The following is a 16,668-nucleotide window of genomic DNA, read 5'->3' on the forward strand; positions in this document are numbered from 1 at the left end:
CTGATCATGAGAATGTCAAGGCTCCATCCCTGCAGAGGTCAGTGTGACTACAAAGCAACTGCTCTTCAGAGCACACCCGGACAAGCCAGGAGTCACACCTGAGACAAGCCAGGTTCATCTCCATCAGAAACCCTGCCCAGCACGTCTAACCGGAGGTGACTCGACACATTTGCCATGAGGTGGCTGGGCAGTGTGGTATCAGATCATTCTGATCCGGGGCTGCCAACACATTCACCCCTCCCTCAGCATACCCCCAATATATTCCCAAAGGTCTGTCTAGATACTGCTCTGCCCTAACACTATATACACAAGGGCCTAGGTCTGTGGCCCAGTCAGTTACCTCCCCGCATGTCTGCCTCACCTTGGTTCACTGCCAGCCCCTCATGTGGAATATGCCCATACCCTCACTCTACCTTTCAACACTGTATACTGTACAGAGGACTGAGAAGAAAGGGGGAAAAAAGCAAGGGGAAGCCCCTTGCCTAGTTCTAAGATATCAGATAGGATCACACACATATCAAGGGCCAGTACATCTCTGTTCGCGTAAATGAAAGATTAAAGATACTTTGGCTAACAATGCACATATACACATATTGTTCCTTGCAGGGGGAACTGGGTAGCTGAACACAGCATTATTAGGAAAAACATGTGTTTGCATCTTTTGAATTTTGAACCATAATATATTATATTCCAAAAAACTAAATGTTGACTTAAGTAAAAAAAAATGCAACATACAAATCGATGTGCATAGTGCAGCTGTGAGAACAAAACACACTAAACACACAGTTGTGTAAAACCTTATGGAAGGACACTCAAGGAACAGATAGTAACGGTAGCTTCTGGTGAGGATCCAGATGCTAGAAAAATAGAGATGTCTTGACTACCCTTTGTACCTTTCTAATTCATCTCTCAAAATAATGACAAGGAATCTTGGCTAATTTGAAAAAAAATTTGAATTTCTAAAATATCATGTATTCTTTAAGGAATATTTCAGTGCCTCTTCTAGTCCAGCAATCTTGCATAAGGGGTGAGCACCCTGGAAAGGGGAGGCAGCCTGAGCCTGCCCAAGACCAGGCCTGGAGACAAGTAGACAGGACAGCAGAGAGCACCAGGGGGAGGAGAGACCCCCAACTGAGAACCTTTTGATTTCAGCTGGATACAGCTGGGTGTCCCAGCTGGTCCAGAGCTGGAGTGTGGACAGCATGGACAGCAGGCCAAGGGGCCTCTTGGACTTTCAACCAAACAATCCAGTAATAATAAAGGGTGGAACATAGACAGATAAAGTCGAGTTGGTCCAGAGGTCACGACCTAGTAAGATCTCCCTGAGGAGCACAAAGGGAACCAGTCAAAGATAAGAGGGCTCAGTGACTGCACTGAGAAGGCTCTCTCCTGGGGAAAGCATCCTCAGGGAAGGCACACCACCCACAGCCCCTCAGCCTGACAGGTCTGCTGGAAGGATACGGGACCAAAGTTAAGCACTGGGTCCCAATAGCAGGCCTGAGCTAAGCACAGGGCCCAGGCTGCTCACAAGCTGGAAGGTGCCTCGAGAAGGAGGGGGTCACACAGCCATGTTGTGGGTGAGGCTGAGGCCCAGCGCACTGATGGAGACATGAGGACCCTTCTCTGCCACATCTTCCCTGGTCTTCCTGTCCTCCTTCCTCAACTTCCTTTCCTTCCAAAAAGTTCCCACACCTCATCATGGCATTCCAGAGTCTAGGTTTTCTAAAGGTGAATCACACAAACCACATCAACTTGGCCTAGCACCCAATCCCAATCTCCCCTACATACCTTGAAATGACAGACCAGAGAGAGGAAGAAATCCAAAAGCACTGAAAAACAGTTAAAATACTTTCAGAAAAGCAGAATTATTGATTATGAGGTAGACAAAAATCAAACAGAGAGATGAAAGACAGAAACATGCAAAATATGCAGAAGAGCACTACTGCACAAGTGGGAAGGGTCTGAGCATTCCACAAATTCAAAAGTATTAACACGCAAGAAAGACAAGGGTCAATGGCTGTGGGAATAACTGGCACCCACTGCAGCAGGCACTGCAATAGAGCCATGTTTCTGCCAGCAGCCTTGCTATCTGTGCCATAGAGCATGAGTATGGATGGAAGGCCAGAGAGAGTGAGCTAGGAGAGCCCTGGCCCAGTGGTAGGATACAGGTTAGCACCCCACCAAGCAAGATGTACTTCCTGTTTCCCTATAAGCCAAGAATCAGCACCTACCCACATGCCCAGGCATCCTCCAGCACCATCAGCAGACACTAAGAGTCCCCCAACACATGACAAAGTAACATGGCAAGGCAGCTATCTCACACAGATCAATACCTACGGAAATGATAATTTAGGTAAACAGATTACCATTAGAGGATTACCATTAGATAAACAATAGATAATTCAGGTCAAGCATAACAGCTACACCTAAAATAAAAGCTAAACCTGTAAGATTTCTAGAAAAACACACAGAAGAAATATTTTTGGACTTGGAGAAGCAAAGATTTTTAGGACACAAAACACACCAACCATGAAAGAAAAATGTACTAAAATGGACACCAATATTAAAACTTCTATTCTTCCAAAGATAACAAAAAGAAACTGGCTATGAAAGACAAACTGGAAGATCTACATATTGAACAGAAAGAGCTATTTGAAGAAAACTCAAAATTCTCACAACCCAGTGAGAAATTGTACAAGACAATAAAAGTGGGTGAAATAATCACAAATGATCACATGTTATGTGATTCCATTTAAATGTGTTATCCAGGCAAATATATAAAGACTGATGTAAATCTGAAGATCTACAAAAAGGAGAAAGAGCCAGGAGTCAGAGGAAGGGGAGAAAGGCGAAGGATTGCTAATGAATATGGGATTTCTTTGGGGATAACGAAAATATTCTAATACTGATTGTGATGGAGGCAGAATTCTGTGACTCTGGTATGAAACTATTAGATGAGGAGATAAAGTGGTACGTGAATTATATACAGAATCTCAATAAGTTGTCACATAAGGTAGGGAAAAGGTCTAAACAAATACTTTACAGAAGACATACAAATGGCTAATGGGCACATGAAAACAGATGTCAAACATCATTAATAATCAGGGATATGTAAATTAAAATCATCACAAGATATGACTAAAATTTAAGGGACTGACAATAATAACTGTTTGACAAGGACACAGAGTAGCCAGAATTCTCATACATTGCAAGTAGGAAGGTAAAATATTATATCCACTTTGGAAGATAGTTTTGAAGTTTCTTATAAAAGTAAGCACATATTTATCACTTATGATCCTGTAATTCCACTTCTAGGCCTTTACTTAAGACATGTGAAATATATAGCCACGTGAAAATGTACACGTCAGTATTTACAGATGGTTTACATTTTTGAAAGGCAAACACTAGAAACAAGTCAAATGTTCATCAACAGATGAATGGTTAAACCAACTTCAGTTGATTCATGCAATGGAATACTACAATAAAAATGAACAAACTATTGATATGTCAGGATGACAGAGTCTCAAAAGCATATTGAGAGAAGACAGATACAGGAGAATAAATACTGCTATGATTCCATTTATATGAATTTCTAGAAAATGTATATCTATAGCAACAAAAAGTAGATTTGGCACTGCCTGGGGTTGGGAAGTTGGGGCCCTAGGACTAACTATGAAGAGCATAAGTAAATTTTCTGAGTGAGGGAACTGTTCCACATATATATTACAGTGATGGTTACATGGAGAAAAATATTTACTATGGGTGCATTTTACTGCATGTAAATTATGTCAATAATGCTGATTTTAAAATATATATATATGGATATACATGTATGTATGTATGTATGTATGTATGTATGTATACATGCTGCTTATCCCAGGAGTGAGCATTCTATTTCAGGAACCTATATGAAAATACACAGGGGTATCAAATGCTCAATGGAACAACACTGTCATCAAACACTACACAGTTGTTTTTAAAAACAAGGTAGACTTACACAAACTAACATGGTAAAAACACATAAGACACACTGTTAAGTAAAAGAAGCAGGTTGAATAATACATATCACATGTCCCTGTCTGCTTAAGAATATGTAAGACATTTCTCATGCCCACACCACACCTCTTTACCTTTCAGAAAGGGTGAAGGATGGCTTCAGGGTTCACCCTTATAATTGGGCTCTCTTACAAAGTGAAAGGATTCATGAATTGCTTGGGTAATTCTTTTTTTAAGATTTATTTTTATTTGTTTATGCATTCAAGAACTGGGGTATAGGCCAAGGTATCAGGGTGAGAGGATTCACCAGAGACAGAGTGGGGAGCAGAACAGGCAGACTGACTGAAATACACTGCTGAGGGGAGCAGCGGGCAAAACAGTAGAGGTCTGCTGCGCCATGTGGGCAGCTCCCTGGCCGGGGACAGAACCTGTGCCATGCTGCAGAAGCTGGCGATAGCTTGACAGTGCTGAGACTTTAACCCCTGTACCACCAGAGAGGCCCAATTGCTTGGGTAATTTTTAAAGGCTAAAAACCAAGCAACAAGTTGGGTGGTTGTTTTTTAAGAGAAGTCACCAAATTTGAGAGGGAATCTTTCTTCTAAGCCCAGGACAGCAGCAGAAGAAAACAAAGATTAATGAAAATACAGACAACACAAGAATTGGTACTTCTGATAAAAGCTGAGGAAGAGAACCCCTGCCCCCCAACTTAAGCAAGAACTTGTCCTCCAGCAGTAGACATAATATCACCTCCTTAAGAAGGCCTCCTGGTTTCTAAGGCATCGCTAATCTCACTTCATGGGTGGCACTGATCTGGGTTCCCACTAGACTGGGCATGGAGTCCCCTGCATGTCTATACCTCACGCTAAGCTGACCAAGAGTTAACACTTCACACTCACTGTTGCATGAAGAAAACATGTTCCCAAATACTCACCTATAGAAGGTTTCTTGAAACTCAACAAATTCCTAGCATCCTCAACTCCCCAACAAAATCTTCAGAACTGATTTTGTCAGTGGGTCACACGAGCTCACAAGCAGCCCCATCCTCTCAGAGCAGAGCTCCAGGGCTGAGCGTGTCATCCCACACTCTAGGTGAGGAAGGGGCTTCCTCCAACTTACCTTGAAAGCTACAACTTTTCCGGATGTGGTATAAGCAAATCTCTTCACTCTCCTCTTGGCTAGCAGTGTTTGAGGACCCAGAACCTGAACTGTCTCTTCTTTCTACAAAGAAACACCACAAAGATGTGTAAGCTTCCACTGAGGCTTCTAGTATGGGGTTAGAGTTCACGGCACAAAGGAGGGAAAGAAGAGTCATCCATCATTCTGCAGAGACAAGTGGGAAAAATCCTATGATGATTGGGATGAACATGCCCTTGGACACAGGCAGGTCCCCGCTTGGAGGGAAGAGCCCGAGGACACACGGCTGCTGGTCACTTAACTGGGCACAAGCTCTTCTCACCTCTGACTGTGCACCCAGTTCATCAGAGGACCTGTATAAAAATGCAAGTGCCCTGTTCCCCCATGCCCACACCGTACCCCAGAAGATTCAGAACCTCCAATGGTGGAGAGGAGTTTCTGACACTTGTTTTGTAAGGGAAAACTACTTTTCCACACGCTGTGATAGCTCGAGCTCCTTCTACAGGTTTCCCCCACTACCCAAAAGTAAACCATTGCTATTTGCTGGGTTACTTGGGGGTATGGAAACACTCAAAACATTTTCCATATAAAATAATGGTAACAGCTTTTCTGGAACCAAAAAATAACCCACCAAATCACAACAAATAGAAACATTCTACTTTTGGATAGCACAGAACCTGTGTATCAAAGGCTGTGAGGACCCTGGGGGGCAACCAGAGGGCTTTGACGAACTAGATTTAGTTCTAACAGTAAATACTTGTCAATGAACAATTTAGAATTGGGTACTAATTATTAATTTAAAGTAAATTATAACAATCTTAATATAAAGAGTATATAAAGTGCTTTCAAAGTATACCTTTAAGAGCCTCCCTGGTGGCGCAGGTGGTTGAGCACAGCGCTGTGAAGCTGTCCGCAGCCTCTGCAGTGCCAGTTCGATCCCCACCAGCCTTGGAGCAACCCACATGGCGAGCAGACCTCTCCTGTGTCGCCCGCTGCTCCCATCAGCAGTGTATTTCGTCAGTCTGCCTGTTCTGTTCCCCGCTCTATCTCTGGTGAATCCTCTCACCCTCCCGCATAGCTGACCTGTACCCCGGCTCTTGTATAAATAAAAAATAAAAAATCTTAAAAAAAAAAAAAATACAAAGTACACCTTTAAGAGTAGCACTGCTGTGAACCTTGACCTAACTAGACCCACAACCCCACCACCACATAAGCATAGAAGAGGCATTATTGAGGGGCCAAAGTAAGTATTGGGAGGGCATGGATGTGGGGGTGAAGGTGACTGTTGGAGTGTATGTCTCCATTGAGCACTTGGATTCAACTCCCTCATTTCCAATGCCTTTACCACCAGGTCAGGGCCTGCAAGTTTCCCGATCATCTTGTCAAGCTCAGAAAGAATCATCCTGATTGGCCATTCATCCCTTCGATGGCTGGCTGAGCCACCATCAGTCACCATTTCTCAACTGTGACAATGAAAGCTATATCGAGCAGGATGCTGTCACCCCAACCAGGCCAAGAACAAGAGAGTTGGGCTGAGAGCACAGAGCAGTGCCTTTCCTGTGATGAAGACTGATAAAGATTTGTGGGAATAGACCAGTCATCGACCAGGGCAACAACAGCCCTGCCAGCAACAAGCTGTGGCATGTAAGAGCGCCCTGGCTTCGGCATGCACGTCCCTATGCCTCCCTCCTACGCCGTGCTGGGGAAACAGACGGTGCCAGACCCTCAAAGATTCTTGCTTCGTCCTGCTACCAGTGATTCTCCATTTTTCTCCTAATCTGATTACAGAAAGATAAACTGTGACTTTCAAACTGACCAATACCTTTTTTTCTACCCCCTTTAAGTCCTCACTCTTTTGATACAAGAGCCTGATGCTCAGAAGAACTATTCCAGACGCTCTCTGCAGCGAGCTTACAAATAAAACACAGCACTAGCAAGCTCCTCCTGCCCAGCACCCCGCTGTCTTTCTGCTGCTCATCTTCCCTCTTCTGTGTAGACCCCAGAGACATGCCTCAAGCTGGGCCTGGAAATCCGTACTTGTACCTGTCGGGCTTCAAAGTGACCCCCGCTGGCTCACCAAGGGCAGTTAATTGCCCTCTGGCCCTGCTGGGACTGGGCAGAGCCTCCCCCACTTCCTAACAATGAAGGGCCACAAGGCACTGACACTCACACGGCTCTACTTAAAGCAAAACCTGTCTACTTCTAGGCTTCCCATCGTTGGAAGAAATTAACCAAAACTAACTGAAGAAAATAGAAAAAAACTGAACATGTGGCAAGGACAATTAAAAGTATCTAACACGCTCGTTCACTGAACAAATGTCTGAGCACCACCTACCACCAGGTGCCCCCGCTGCTGGAGATGAAGGACAAAGCCAATTCACAACGTCTAAAATAATTCTATTTTACATGTCCAGAGGAGAGCTGGAGTTTAAATGTTCCATTTACTCTTTTCACAGGAATCAAAACAATACAACTCAAAGGAGACCCCAGAGTTGTGCACATGGCACCCTTAACTCGGGGGTCCCTCACTGACCCCAAGTCAAGGACTCGGGGGTCCTTTACTAGGTCCCTCAGGTACCAAGCTGAACCAGGTACTGAACCAGGTACCAAGCTCTCCGGGTACAGAGGGATGACTGATCAGAGAGCAGCAGAGCCTCCCATCTAAGTGCCCACCAGGCCTGCCGGGAATTCGCTCACTGTCAACACCAGTGGCCTTTGTGCAGGCTGGCCAGCTGTTCACATCAGTCTCCAGCACCTTCCCAATTCCCTCTGACTAGAAGGGATCCCCAACTGTGTTTCACTGAAAGCAGCTGATGTGTTCTAGGCCACCCTTTCCATGCCAGATTCCAGCAGGAAACCAAGAGCCCAGCCCCCTAACTTACCAGAGGTACGCTGTGGGGCCGGTGGGACAAGAGGGCCTTTGCTGGGGGCGGAGTCCTTGTTCTTGATGTCATGAGCATTTCTGTAGATGGAAGGCAGTCTGCTCACCAGGTCCAAGTTCATGCCCAACTTCTCCAGTTTTCCCAGATTCTCAGAATTCGAGAAATCGTGAGATCTCTTGCAGCCTGTGCCAAACTTGCATTCGCCCTGTAAGAAGTACTGGCACATGTGCAGCTTGATGCACTGCTTCTGAAAGGAACACGAGCCGTAGGGGCCATCTCCTTTGTTGTAATGTTGGCAGATCTGTTGAGAGGAGCAAGACAGCAGCTTAGGAAGGCTCCACACATCACCACCCCCTGCTGACCAGATCAGCCCACTGGTTCGAAGCAGCTCCCCCCCCTCGCCCCCCCAGAGCTAGCCAAAGCTGTGACGCCTCGATCCCCACCAGCCAGGCTGCTCTGGGAACGTCCCTCACTCTAGACAGAGGGCTGTCAACAGATGTGCTCAGCTAAATGGGAAGTGGGTAGACAGCAGGCTGCTGAGAAGAGAACCTTCAGCAGGGGAAACCCTAAGAGCTTCAAACCAATCACAGCTGCTTAGTCTCACCCCACACTTCCCCATAACTCAGAGAAGTATCCTTCCTACACCCATCCCCCGCTGAATCTCCAGCACTCCCCAGCCAGGCTCCAGAGCCAACTATTTAGGGTCAAAAAGGCTCCGAGTAAAGAATCTTACAGATGGCCAAATACAGTTCTTTTCCATCTGCACAGCAGACAGACCCAGAAGCTACCCAGCCTGCCCTAGGTCACACAGCTATTTAATACTGTGTGGCACTCACAATGTCTGTTGAAATATGTTACTGGCAGTGCTGGGATTTGAATTGGAATGAATTATTCCTTCTCTTCTACCTGCATACTCCTAAGGATGGGGCCAGAGATCACCAAAGGCCCATCCGCTCAACCCACAGCCCTACACCGAGGAACATGTAGAAGTGCTCTGGAGGACTGCAGATCAGACCTGGCTCAGCAGGGAACCAGCTTTGGGGATGGAAGCCCCCATGGGAGAGGCTAGAGAAGCTTGATTCTGCCACTTCAAGCTGCTTCACCTTCTCTTTACCTGCTCTCAGAGCCTTAGTCCCTAAAATGGGAATGTTGCCTACACCACCAAGCTGATGTGATAGTTAAAGGGGCAGCATACCAAGTGGTTAATGCAATGCCTGAAACACACTGGGTGCTTGAATTGTAGTGGCATCCCCCAAATGGCCATCTACTAAGGGGATGAGGCTAAGAGCAGAAGTTTGAGCAGGAGAGCCACGCTGGATCTAAGTTTATGGTCTCAGCTCCCATCTGCTGGCCCTGTGTTCTGGGCCAAACAGCACACCCAGCAGAGAGAGGCTCCCGATCCACTTCTCAAGCTGCTGACGAGTTGACCTCAGAGGGCATACCCACTGCCCAAACACAAACCCCCACCCCGTGATACAGAAGGTTTCCTGGACAAGCCTCTGCCCACCCACTTCTCTCCTGCCGCCTTCCCCGCCCTCAATCCAGAAGGGTCATGATGACGTCCATGCCCACCCAGACCAGACCAGGATCCCTCCTCCTGTGCTGCTCTCTTCCCAGCCCGTCATCCTCCACTCATCCCTCAGCACCCAGAGCAGGCACCCTCTCCTCTAGATGCCTTCCCTGTGCCCAGGGCATCTGAAACAGCACCTGCAATCATCTGCTGACCCGTGTGTCTCACCCGCTAACTGTGCCTCACGGGTAGAACTGCCACTTTCTCCTCTCATGGCCAGTGCAGACTCATGATGGACAGTCCGTGAAAGTTAGTCAAATTCAATCAATATGAAGTTTCAAAAGGCCAAAGAAAAAAATAACTATTTACAAAGTGCCAGTCACTACACAGTGCCTTTCTGAAAGGGTGATATGAATTGAGTAATAAGGAAGCATCTCCCTGGAAAGATACCATCTCATCTGTACTTCACGCCAGAAACAGCACCCATGCACCCCATAGCATGCTCCTGGCCACGCCCTGGGAGCGCTGCAGCCCTGGTGAGCTCTGGACACACCTACAGCACCCTGGAGCCACACTCTTACACACGCTGAGATCACATCCTGCGTGCTGCTCCCAGCCAACAACCAGCATGCCTTCTGGGGAGACGTGGGTTGCCTCCAACTGTGACTCTGGCTCAGCACGTCCCGCTGGCTAGGTGGGCACTTTCCTGGAACTGCGCTGCAGTCAGACCCTCTCTCCTGCCAAGATGTCGCACCTGCATCACCACCTGAAGGTGCACCGACCTTCTGCTCCCTCCCCAAGTAGTCTCCACACTTCTATTCCCACCATGGTGTCTGCTCCTCAGGGCCTGAATAAGTACCTAACCAAACAGGCCAGCCTGGAAACAGGTGGCTCATGGTGGAAATGCAGTGAGTCCACATCAAAACTTCCTGGCTGTATGTGGATCAATAAACATCTTCTTCCTGTCAGTAGTTCTGGAATGCTCCACAGAACTACCAAGTCCAGGGATACCTCTGTGATTCCAAATGCTGCTCCACAAGGGGGGCTGGCTAGAGAGCCTCATGCCCAGAGAAGTAACACCTCACTGCAGTCACCACACCTCACAGAAGCCCTGCGAAGCGGTGACCAGTCCAAACGACATAAAAGGAAAAGAGGCTTCAAGGAGGGGCACGGGTCTAAAAATGAGCAGAGCAGGGAATTCAATCCAGGTGGACCATGGGGGGATCCCCAAGGTCACAATCGCATGCTCGGATTTTCTTCTACTAGATTTCCTGAGCTTTCAGCCTTCCGGCCTCTCTCCCTGTGCACACCCAGCCCTGCCTGGCACTCACCTCAGGCAAAAGGCAGGGGTCATTCTGAAACAAAAGCTGGCAGAGTTCACTGTAGCTGAGGTGGTCGACGCCGTGGGTTCTCAGCACGCTCAGGTTGTGAGAACTCGACAAGTTGTGACTGTTCCTACAGTTCTTCCTGCAAAGAAGCAGAGCTGGGATCAGGGTACAACTGTAGGCCCCCCAAAAAAATTTAACACCGAATTCCTAACTCCCTGAACCTTAGGAGTAACTACTGGAGATGGAGTGTTCAGAGAAGTAATTCAGTTAAAACGAGATATATGGAGGCCGAATCCAACGCGACTGGTGTCCTTACAAGAAGAAGGGATTAGGACAGACCCACACGGAGGGAAGATCACGTGAAGACACAGGGAGAAGACTGCCACCCACAAACCAAGGCGAGAGGCCACGAAGAACTCTGACATCTCGAACTCAAACTTTTAGTCTCAAGAATTGTGAGAACATAACTTTCTGCTGTTTACACCAGCCGGGCTGTGGTACAGCAGCCCAGGCAGACTGACACAGCTGATAAATCTTTAAGGTAATTTTTCAGAAACAGTCTCTGACATTGTTTAGGAGCACAGGGGAAAAGCTGGCATGTCTGTGTGATGAAAAAAACATAACACTTCGTTATAAAGAAGAGATGGCACCTTGCAAGTTCTAGGGACCCAGGACGGCACCCCTCAACAGGTGTCTGATGAGAACGACAAGGCTGCTACCCAAAGACGAGTCGCAGCATAGCAGGCTCTGGCACTTTGCAGGCACCTCAACAATAGCTGAACAAACATGGACACCTTCGGCTCCCTGTACACACGCAGTCCTGAGGCCCAGTCCTTCTTTTCTGCTCCCTTCCTCCACTCTTCAGCTCACCAAGTCCCCAGGGAGCACTAACCATGGGCCTGGCACTGGCATGTGTGCAATGATCCAGTTAAGACTTCAAATGAGTACCTGGGTCACCAGCACCCGGTAGAGTCAGGCAAATAGCATTTGCTCGATTCAGTCACTGCCCCACCTCGTGTATCATGCTAAGTATAAACATCTCAAAAGGAAACTAAACCCCTGATCAACTCCCCCAGACCCACATCTCCTGTAGGTCCCCCAACTAGTAAAAGGCAACTCCCCTCTTCCACTGCTAGGACACAATCCTTGCAGGCATGCTGACTCTCCTCCCCCTCTCCCCCCAGTGCTGGGGCAGAGGATGGTGGGAAAGTGCCAGGTCCGCTGTGCTCAGAATACATCAGCAGAGTGCAGGGGCCCCTGGGCCTGACTGAAGTGGGGAGCAATCCAGGCAGGGCGCCTGGAAGGTGTGACACCTGAAACAAACAGGAGGACCCAGGCAAGGAAGAACATTCTAGACAGAGTGGCTAATATTGGTGCTGCGAGAGCCACATACAGCTGATAATTATAATGATAATGGTGATGGCTACTAAAATTTGCTGGGCACTTATCAAGAAACAGGGATTGCCTCAATGTTTTATAAGTTAATTTATTCAGTCCTCCACACATCTATGAGGAAGCCATTTTGCAGATGAGGGAACTGAGGCTCAGATATGCAGTAGCCTGCCCAAGATCACCAGAAGCAAGGAGGAGAGCAGGGCTGAAACAGGGGCTGTTCTAGTAAGCAGGGCAAGGAAGGCTGTAACCTGGGCCCTTCCCAGCTGCTGGCAATGAGCAATGGCCACGGTGATGACCTATTTGTGAAACAGCTGACCCTTTGGTTCAGCAAAACAAGGAGAGTCACAGGGCAAAGATAGAAAGTGCCGGCCACCACACCCACTCTCCATGCTGGGACCCTGAAACAGTCAGAGAAGGCTGGCGCAAGAAACACACCTGTGTAAAGCATGAAAGAAAAGCAAAGAAGGAGAAAACTCAAAATCATCTAGACAAACAAAAATATCTCATTTAGCAGACATCCAGATTTCCAAGATGAGCAAAATCTAACCCCAAATTCGGGGAACTAGACAAAGAGGGCTGTCATCTAGATTCAACAGTTTAGCCCCATCTTTAGAGCCACGCACCCACCATTTACAAACACCATTCGATGTCTCAGTCAAGGACAGATCACATATATGACGATGATGGTAGGGGCCCCAAAAGACGATACCATATCCCCAGTTGTGTGGAAGGTTCTACCATCAAAGTTTGTGTGATTACACCCTATGACATTTGCATAACAAAAATCACCTCATGCATTTCTCAGATGGAACACATCACCCTCCTTAAGCAACGCATGACTGCACCCTGTCCTTCCTCATCAGCCAGTGGGGGTCCACCCTCAGCTCCACCAGGCATGGAACTGACTCCCAGGGCTGCGACCCCAGCAGCCCAACCAACCCCTCGGGGCCCTGAGCACCCTCCCGCACTTCAGACCTGGGCACACTTCAAAACAAAACCCTCTCCCACTGCCTTTGCCGACAGAAAGAAAGGAAGTCACCTCTCCAACAGCCATAAGAAAACCCGACCACCACTCTCTCACCAATCCTCATCTCCCCCAAATTTCTCACACACATCCCTTCCTTTTCAGGCTTTACTTGGGTCTTGGTAAATACTAATGCAGATATTTCTAGGCAGGTGTTTTCCAGGAACTTCTTCCCCCAGTACCCCTTGCATCTAGGCAGGTCCTGCCGCCCAGGGGACGTGGGTGGATCAGCACTGTGAGATGGGGTGAGTCCAAAAAAACCTCCCCCTCACCCCGTCCTGCCATCTCCACCCTCTTCCTGCACCTGATTTCCAGAATGGCCTGAAGAGCCACGGGCTGGCTGACGAGGGCAGAATTGAGGTCTGCCAGCTTGGGTCCCCGAATGACTAAGCCCCCACCCCACCCTGCTGGACCCCACCTGAGCAAGAAACAATGTGACTATTAAGCCAAAAGCAGAAAACAGAAAAGGCACAAATTCTTCTAGATCCCTGGAGTGGCTTCCAAACAGGTGCCCCCACTGCTCTCTCCCGCCCTCTGGGACACCCGCCCCTTCAGGGTGCCCTCCAAATCCTGCGGCAGAAACCTCAACCCACTCCCCCAGGCGCAGAGCTGCGTGCCGGGGAGTCAGCTGGGCCTCTACCTCGGCCTTCTCGTCCCCCTGAGGTGGTGAGGGGGGATAAGAGGGAGCCCATGAGCAGGGACACGGGGTCCCCTGACGAGGGGGCGGAACAGGGCTCCACAGAGGCACGTGAGGGAGGCCTGGCGGATTCCCGGGGCCGGGAGAAGGGCCTTCCCGGCAGGGCAGAGGCCAGCAGAAGGGCCCGAGCCGGGGCTGCTCCCGCGGGCGGCGGGGTCAGCGGGGCCGGCTCTCTGCGGGCCGTGGGCGCGGGGAGACGCCCCCGCCGGCTGCTCAGCGGGTCAACCGGGACGGTCACGGGTGACGCGAGGCTGAGGAGCCGCCTTCGCCGAGCCCGCGGGGAAACGCCTCTTCCCCAAGCCCCGGGTCTGCGAGCTGGGAAGCCAGACCGAGCCCGTTTTCTTCTGGAGCGTCCTCACCCGCTCCAGCCCCGACTCCCCACCTCACCCCCCCCACCCACCCCCGCCCCCGGGAGCCCGCAGGTGCCTCGCGGTCAGGGCTCCACCGCGACTCCCTCCCCCGGCGCCAGGTATTCAGCAGGCGCTCAATAAACGCTCGCTGAAGCGACCAGGAGCGGGCGGGGGGTCGGGGGGGAAGACGCCTCGGGCCTCAGCCCGGCGAAGACGGCCCCAAACCGGTCTGTGAGGCGGGCGGCCGGGTCCCCCGTCCCGCCCCCCCCGCCCGGCGGCGGCCGTCGGGCCCGGGGCGCGGCGCCTTACCCGGCCCTCAGGAACTTGCAGGCGCCGTAGATCAAGAACTTGCAGAGGTGCAGCTCGGCGCACGGCCCGGCGCAGCCCGCCTTGGAGCCCTGGTGCGCGCGGCACAGGCGCAGCTCCGAGGCGGCCAGCACCACCCGCTCGGCGGCCGCCGCGCCGCCCGCGCCCGCCCGCCGCGCCACCACCAGGCGCCGGCGCTCCCGCAGCAGCCGCTCCAGGGCGTCCGCGCCGACGGCCCCCCGCACGCGGCGCCGCAGCTCGTCCAGCTCCAGGGCGCCCCCGGCCGCGCACAGCACCTGGGTCACCTCGCCGAGCATCGCGGCCTGCGCCATGGCCGCCGCGGCGGGGGCGCGCTGCCCGTCGGGCCGAGAGCCGCCCGGACGCCGGCGGCCGCCGCAGCGGGGTGGAGACGCCAGCGGGAAACGAAAGCGAAAGCTCCCGGGCGCGGGGGGGAGCCGCGGCCCGGCCGCCTCGCCACGCCCCGGGGCCCGCAGCGGAGCGCGCCCGGCGCCTTCCGGCCTCGGGGCCGCCAGCGGGGCGCGCCGCCCGGCCCGACGGGGCGCTCGACGGCGGGAAGCGCCGGGCTCGGTCGGCCGCCCGGGCCGCGGCGCCCGCGGCCTCGGAGCGGCCCCCGGGAAGGCGGCTCGACGCGGCGGCTCCCTCGCGGCGCGCTCGGCGGCGGACGGAGCGCGGTCGTCGGGCTGAGGCGGCCGCGTCGCCGGCGGCTCGCGCGCAGCCTCCCGGGAACGTTCGAGGCGTCTGGCCGCGGCGCGGGGCCCGCTCGTTTCCCGCCCGCGGCGGCCCGGACGCCACCTGCACCCGGCACGCGACGCCGCGGAGGCTGCACCCCGGCTTCCGCGAGGCGGCGACGGAAGCGAGGCCGCGAGTCGGGGTTCCGGCCCCGGGGAAGGCGCCTTCCTTCTCCGCCGGCGGCCCGGGCCTCGGGGAAGCCCAGCGGCTGGAGCCTTTTAAACGAGCCGCTTTCCCCTCCCAGCCCCGCGGGCCGAGCGCGAACGGGCGTTTAAAGACGCTTCAGCGCGGAGGGTCGCGCCAGCGGCTGAGGGAGCCGGGAAGGGCCGCTCCGGGCGGGAGTGACGCGGGGTCGCGATTGAAAGGATGGTCTTGCCCCAGGGAATGTTCTAGAAGCACAGGGAACAGTATCTAAGTTATGGGCAAAAGCGATTTCTGAGGCGGTGGGCTGGGGTTCCGGGAGCAACGTGGGGCCTGTCGTCGTCTGGATTCTTCGTGTGCGTTAAACCTGTGTTCTAGAAAGACGGCGATGCTGTCTGGTTCATTCAGAAAAGAGGGCTGTGGAGACGTGTGGGGCGGCGACTGAGAGAGAATTCTGGAGCGGGAGCGCGGCGGCCCGGTTCTGAGCGCGCGCGGAGAGGGCGGAGGACGGCCGGCCGCGGCTGTTTGCTGGAAGCTTCTTGTGGGAGAGAGTGGAAAACGGGGGAGCGGGGCGGGAAGATTGGGAAGGGAAAATGCGCTGTCGTGTCCACTTTGAGTGAATGTAAGTCTTTATAATAGGACAACAAACATCTGTTGAGTAGATTTGACGAGCAGGTAGTAATACCGGCAACTGACTAGGAATTGGGGGGTGAGGTGAAGGGCGGTGTTTCTCGTGGATTTTGATTATAGTTTAAAAAAATTTAATTGTGTGAAACGTTTAATAAAAATTTTAATTTCAATGATTTTACACTGTTTGGCAATAAAATAACATTTCTCAAAAAAGAAGGGCGATGTCTGTGAAAATGGCGGCCCGAGGACCTGGGGGAATTTGCCCTTCCCTACGAGCACGGACAAATGGACAAAATGGGTCAGAATCAACATTGTCAGAGCTCTGGAAATTTACCAGTCTTGCGGCAACTCATTTAGCATTTAGTCCGGAAAAGCAGCTGTATCCAAGGAAGAACATCCGATTTTGCAGCATTTTGACATACCCTCGCCCTGTTCCTCCCCCAGCTCCAGTGCAGCCTTGAAAACCAGCTTCCTTAATACCTGTGCAAGAGAGAGCAGAGCAGAACTGCAGTTCTTTTTTGAGGC

At 51.3% G+C, this 16,668-nt stretch overlaps 1 protein-coding gene across 1 annotated transcript in view; it reads right to left on the reverse strand.

Moving 5' to 3' along the window:
• PARP12 (poly(ADP-ribose) polymerase family member 12) overlaps positions 1-14,954 on the reverse strand; it is a 32,412-nt gene extending 17,458 nt beyond the window's left edge. The window contains exons 1-4 of the mRNA XM_037514371.2: positions 14,626-14,954; positions 10,854-10,989; positions 8,013-8,313; positions 5,113-5,214 (exon numbers count right to left, since the gene is read on the reverse strand). Of these exons, the coding sequence (XP_037370268.1) occupies positions 5,113-5,214; positions 8,013-8,313; positions 10,854-10,989; positions 14,626-14,954 (868 nt within the window). The remainder of the gene's footprint in view (positions 1-5,112; positions 5,215-8,012; positions 8,314-10,853; positions 10,990-14,625) is intronic.
• Between the last annotated feature and the right edge of the window lie 1,714 nt (positions 14,955-16,668).

Source organism: Talpa occidentalis, unplaced genomic scaffold (assembly GCF_014898055.3).
Source record: "Talpa occidentalis isolate TD23 unplaced genomic scaffold, MPIMG_talOcc4v2.1, whole genome shotgun sequence".
Lineage (NCBI taxonomy): Eukaryota > Metazoa > Chordata > Mammalia > Eulipotyphla > Talpidae > Talpa > Talpa occidentalis.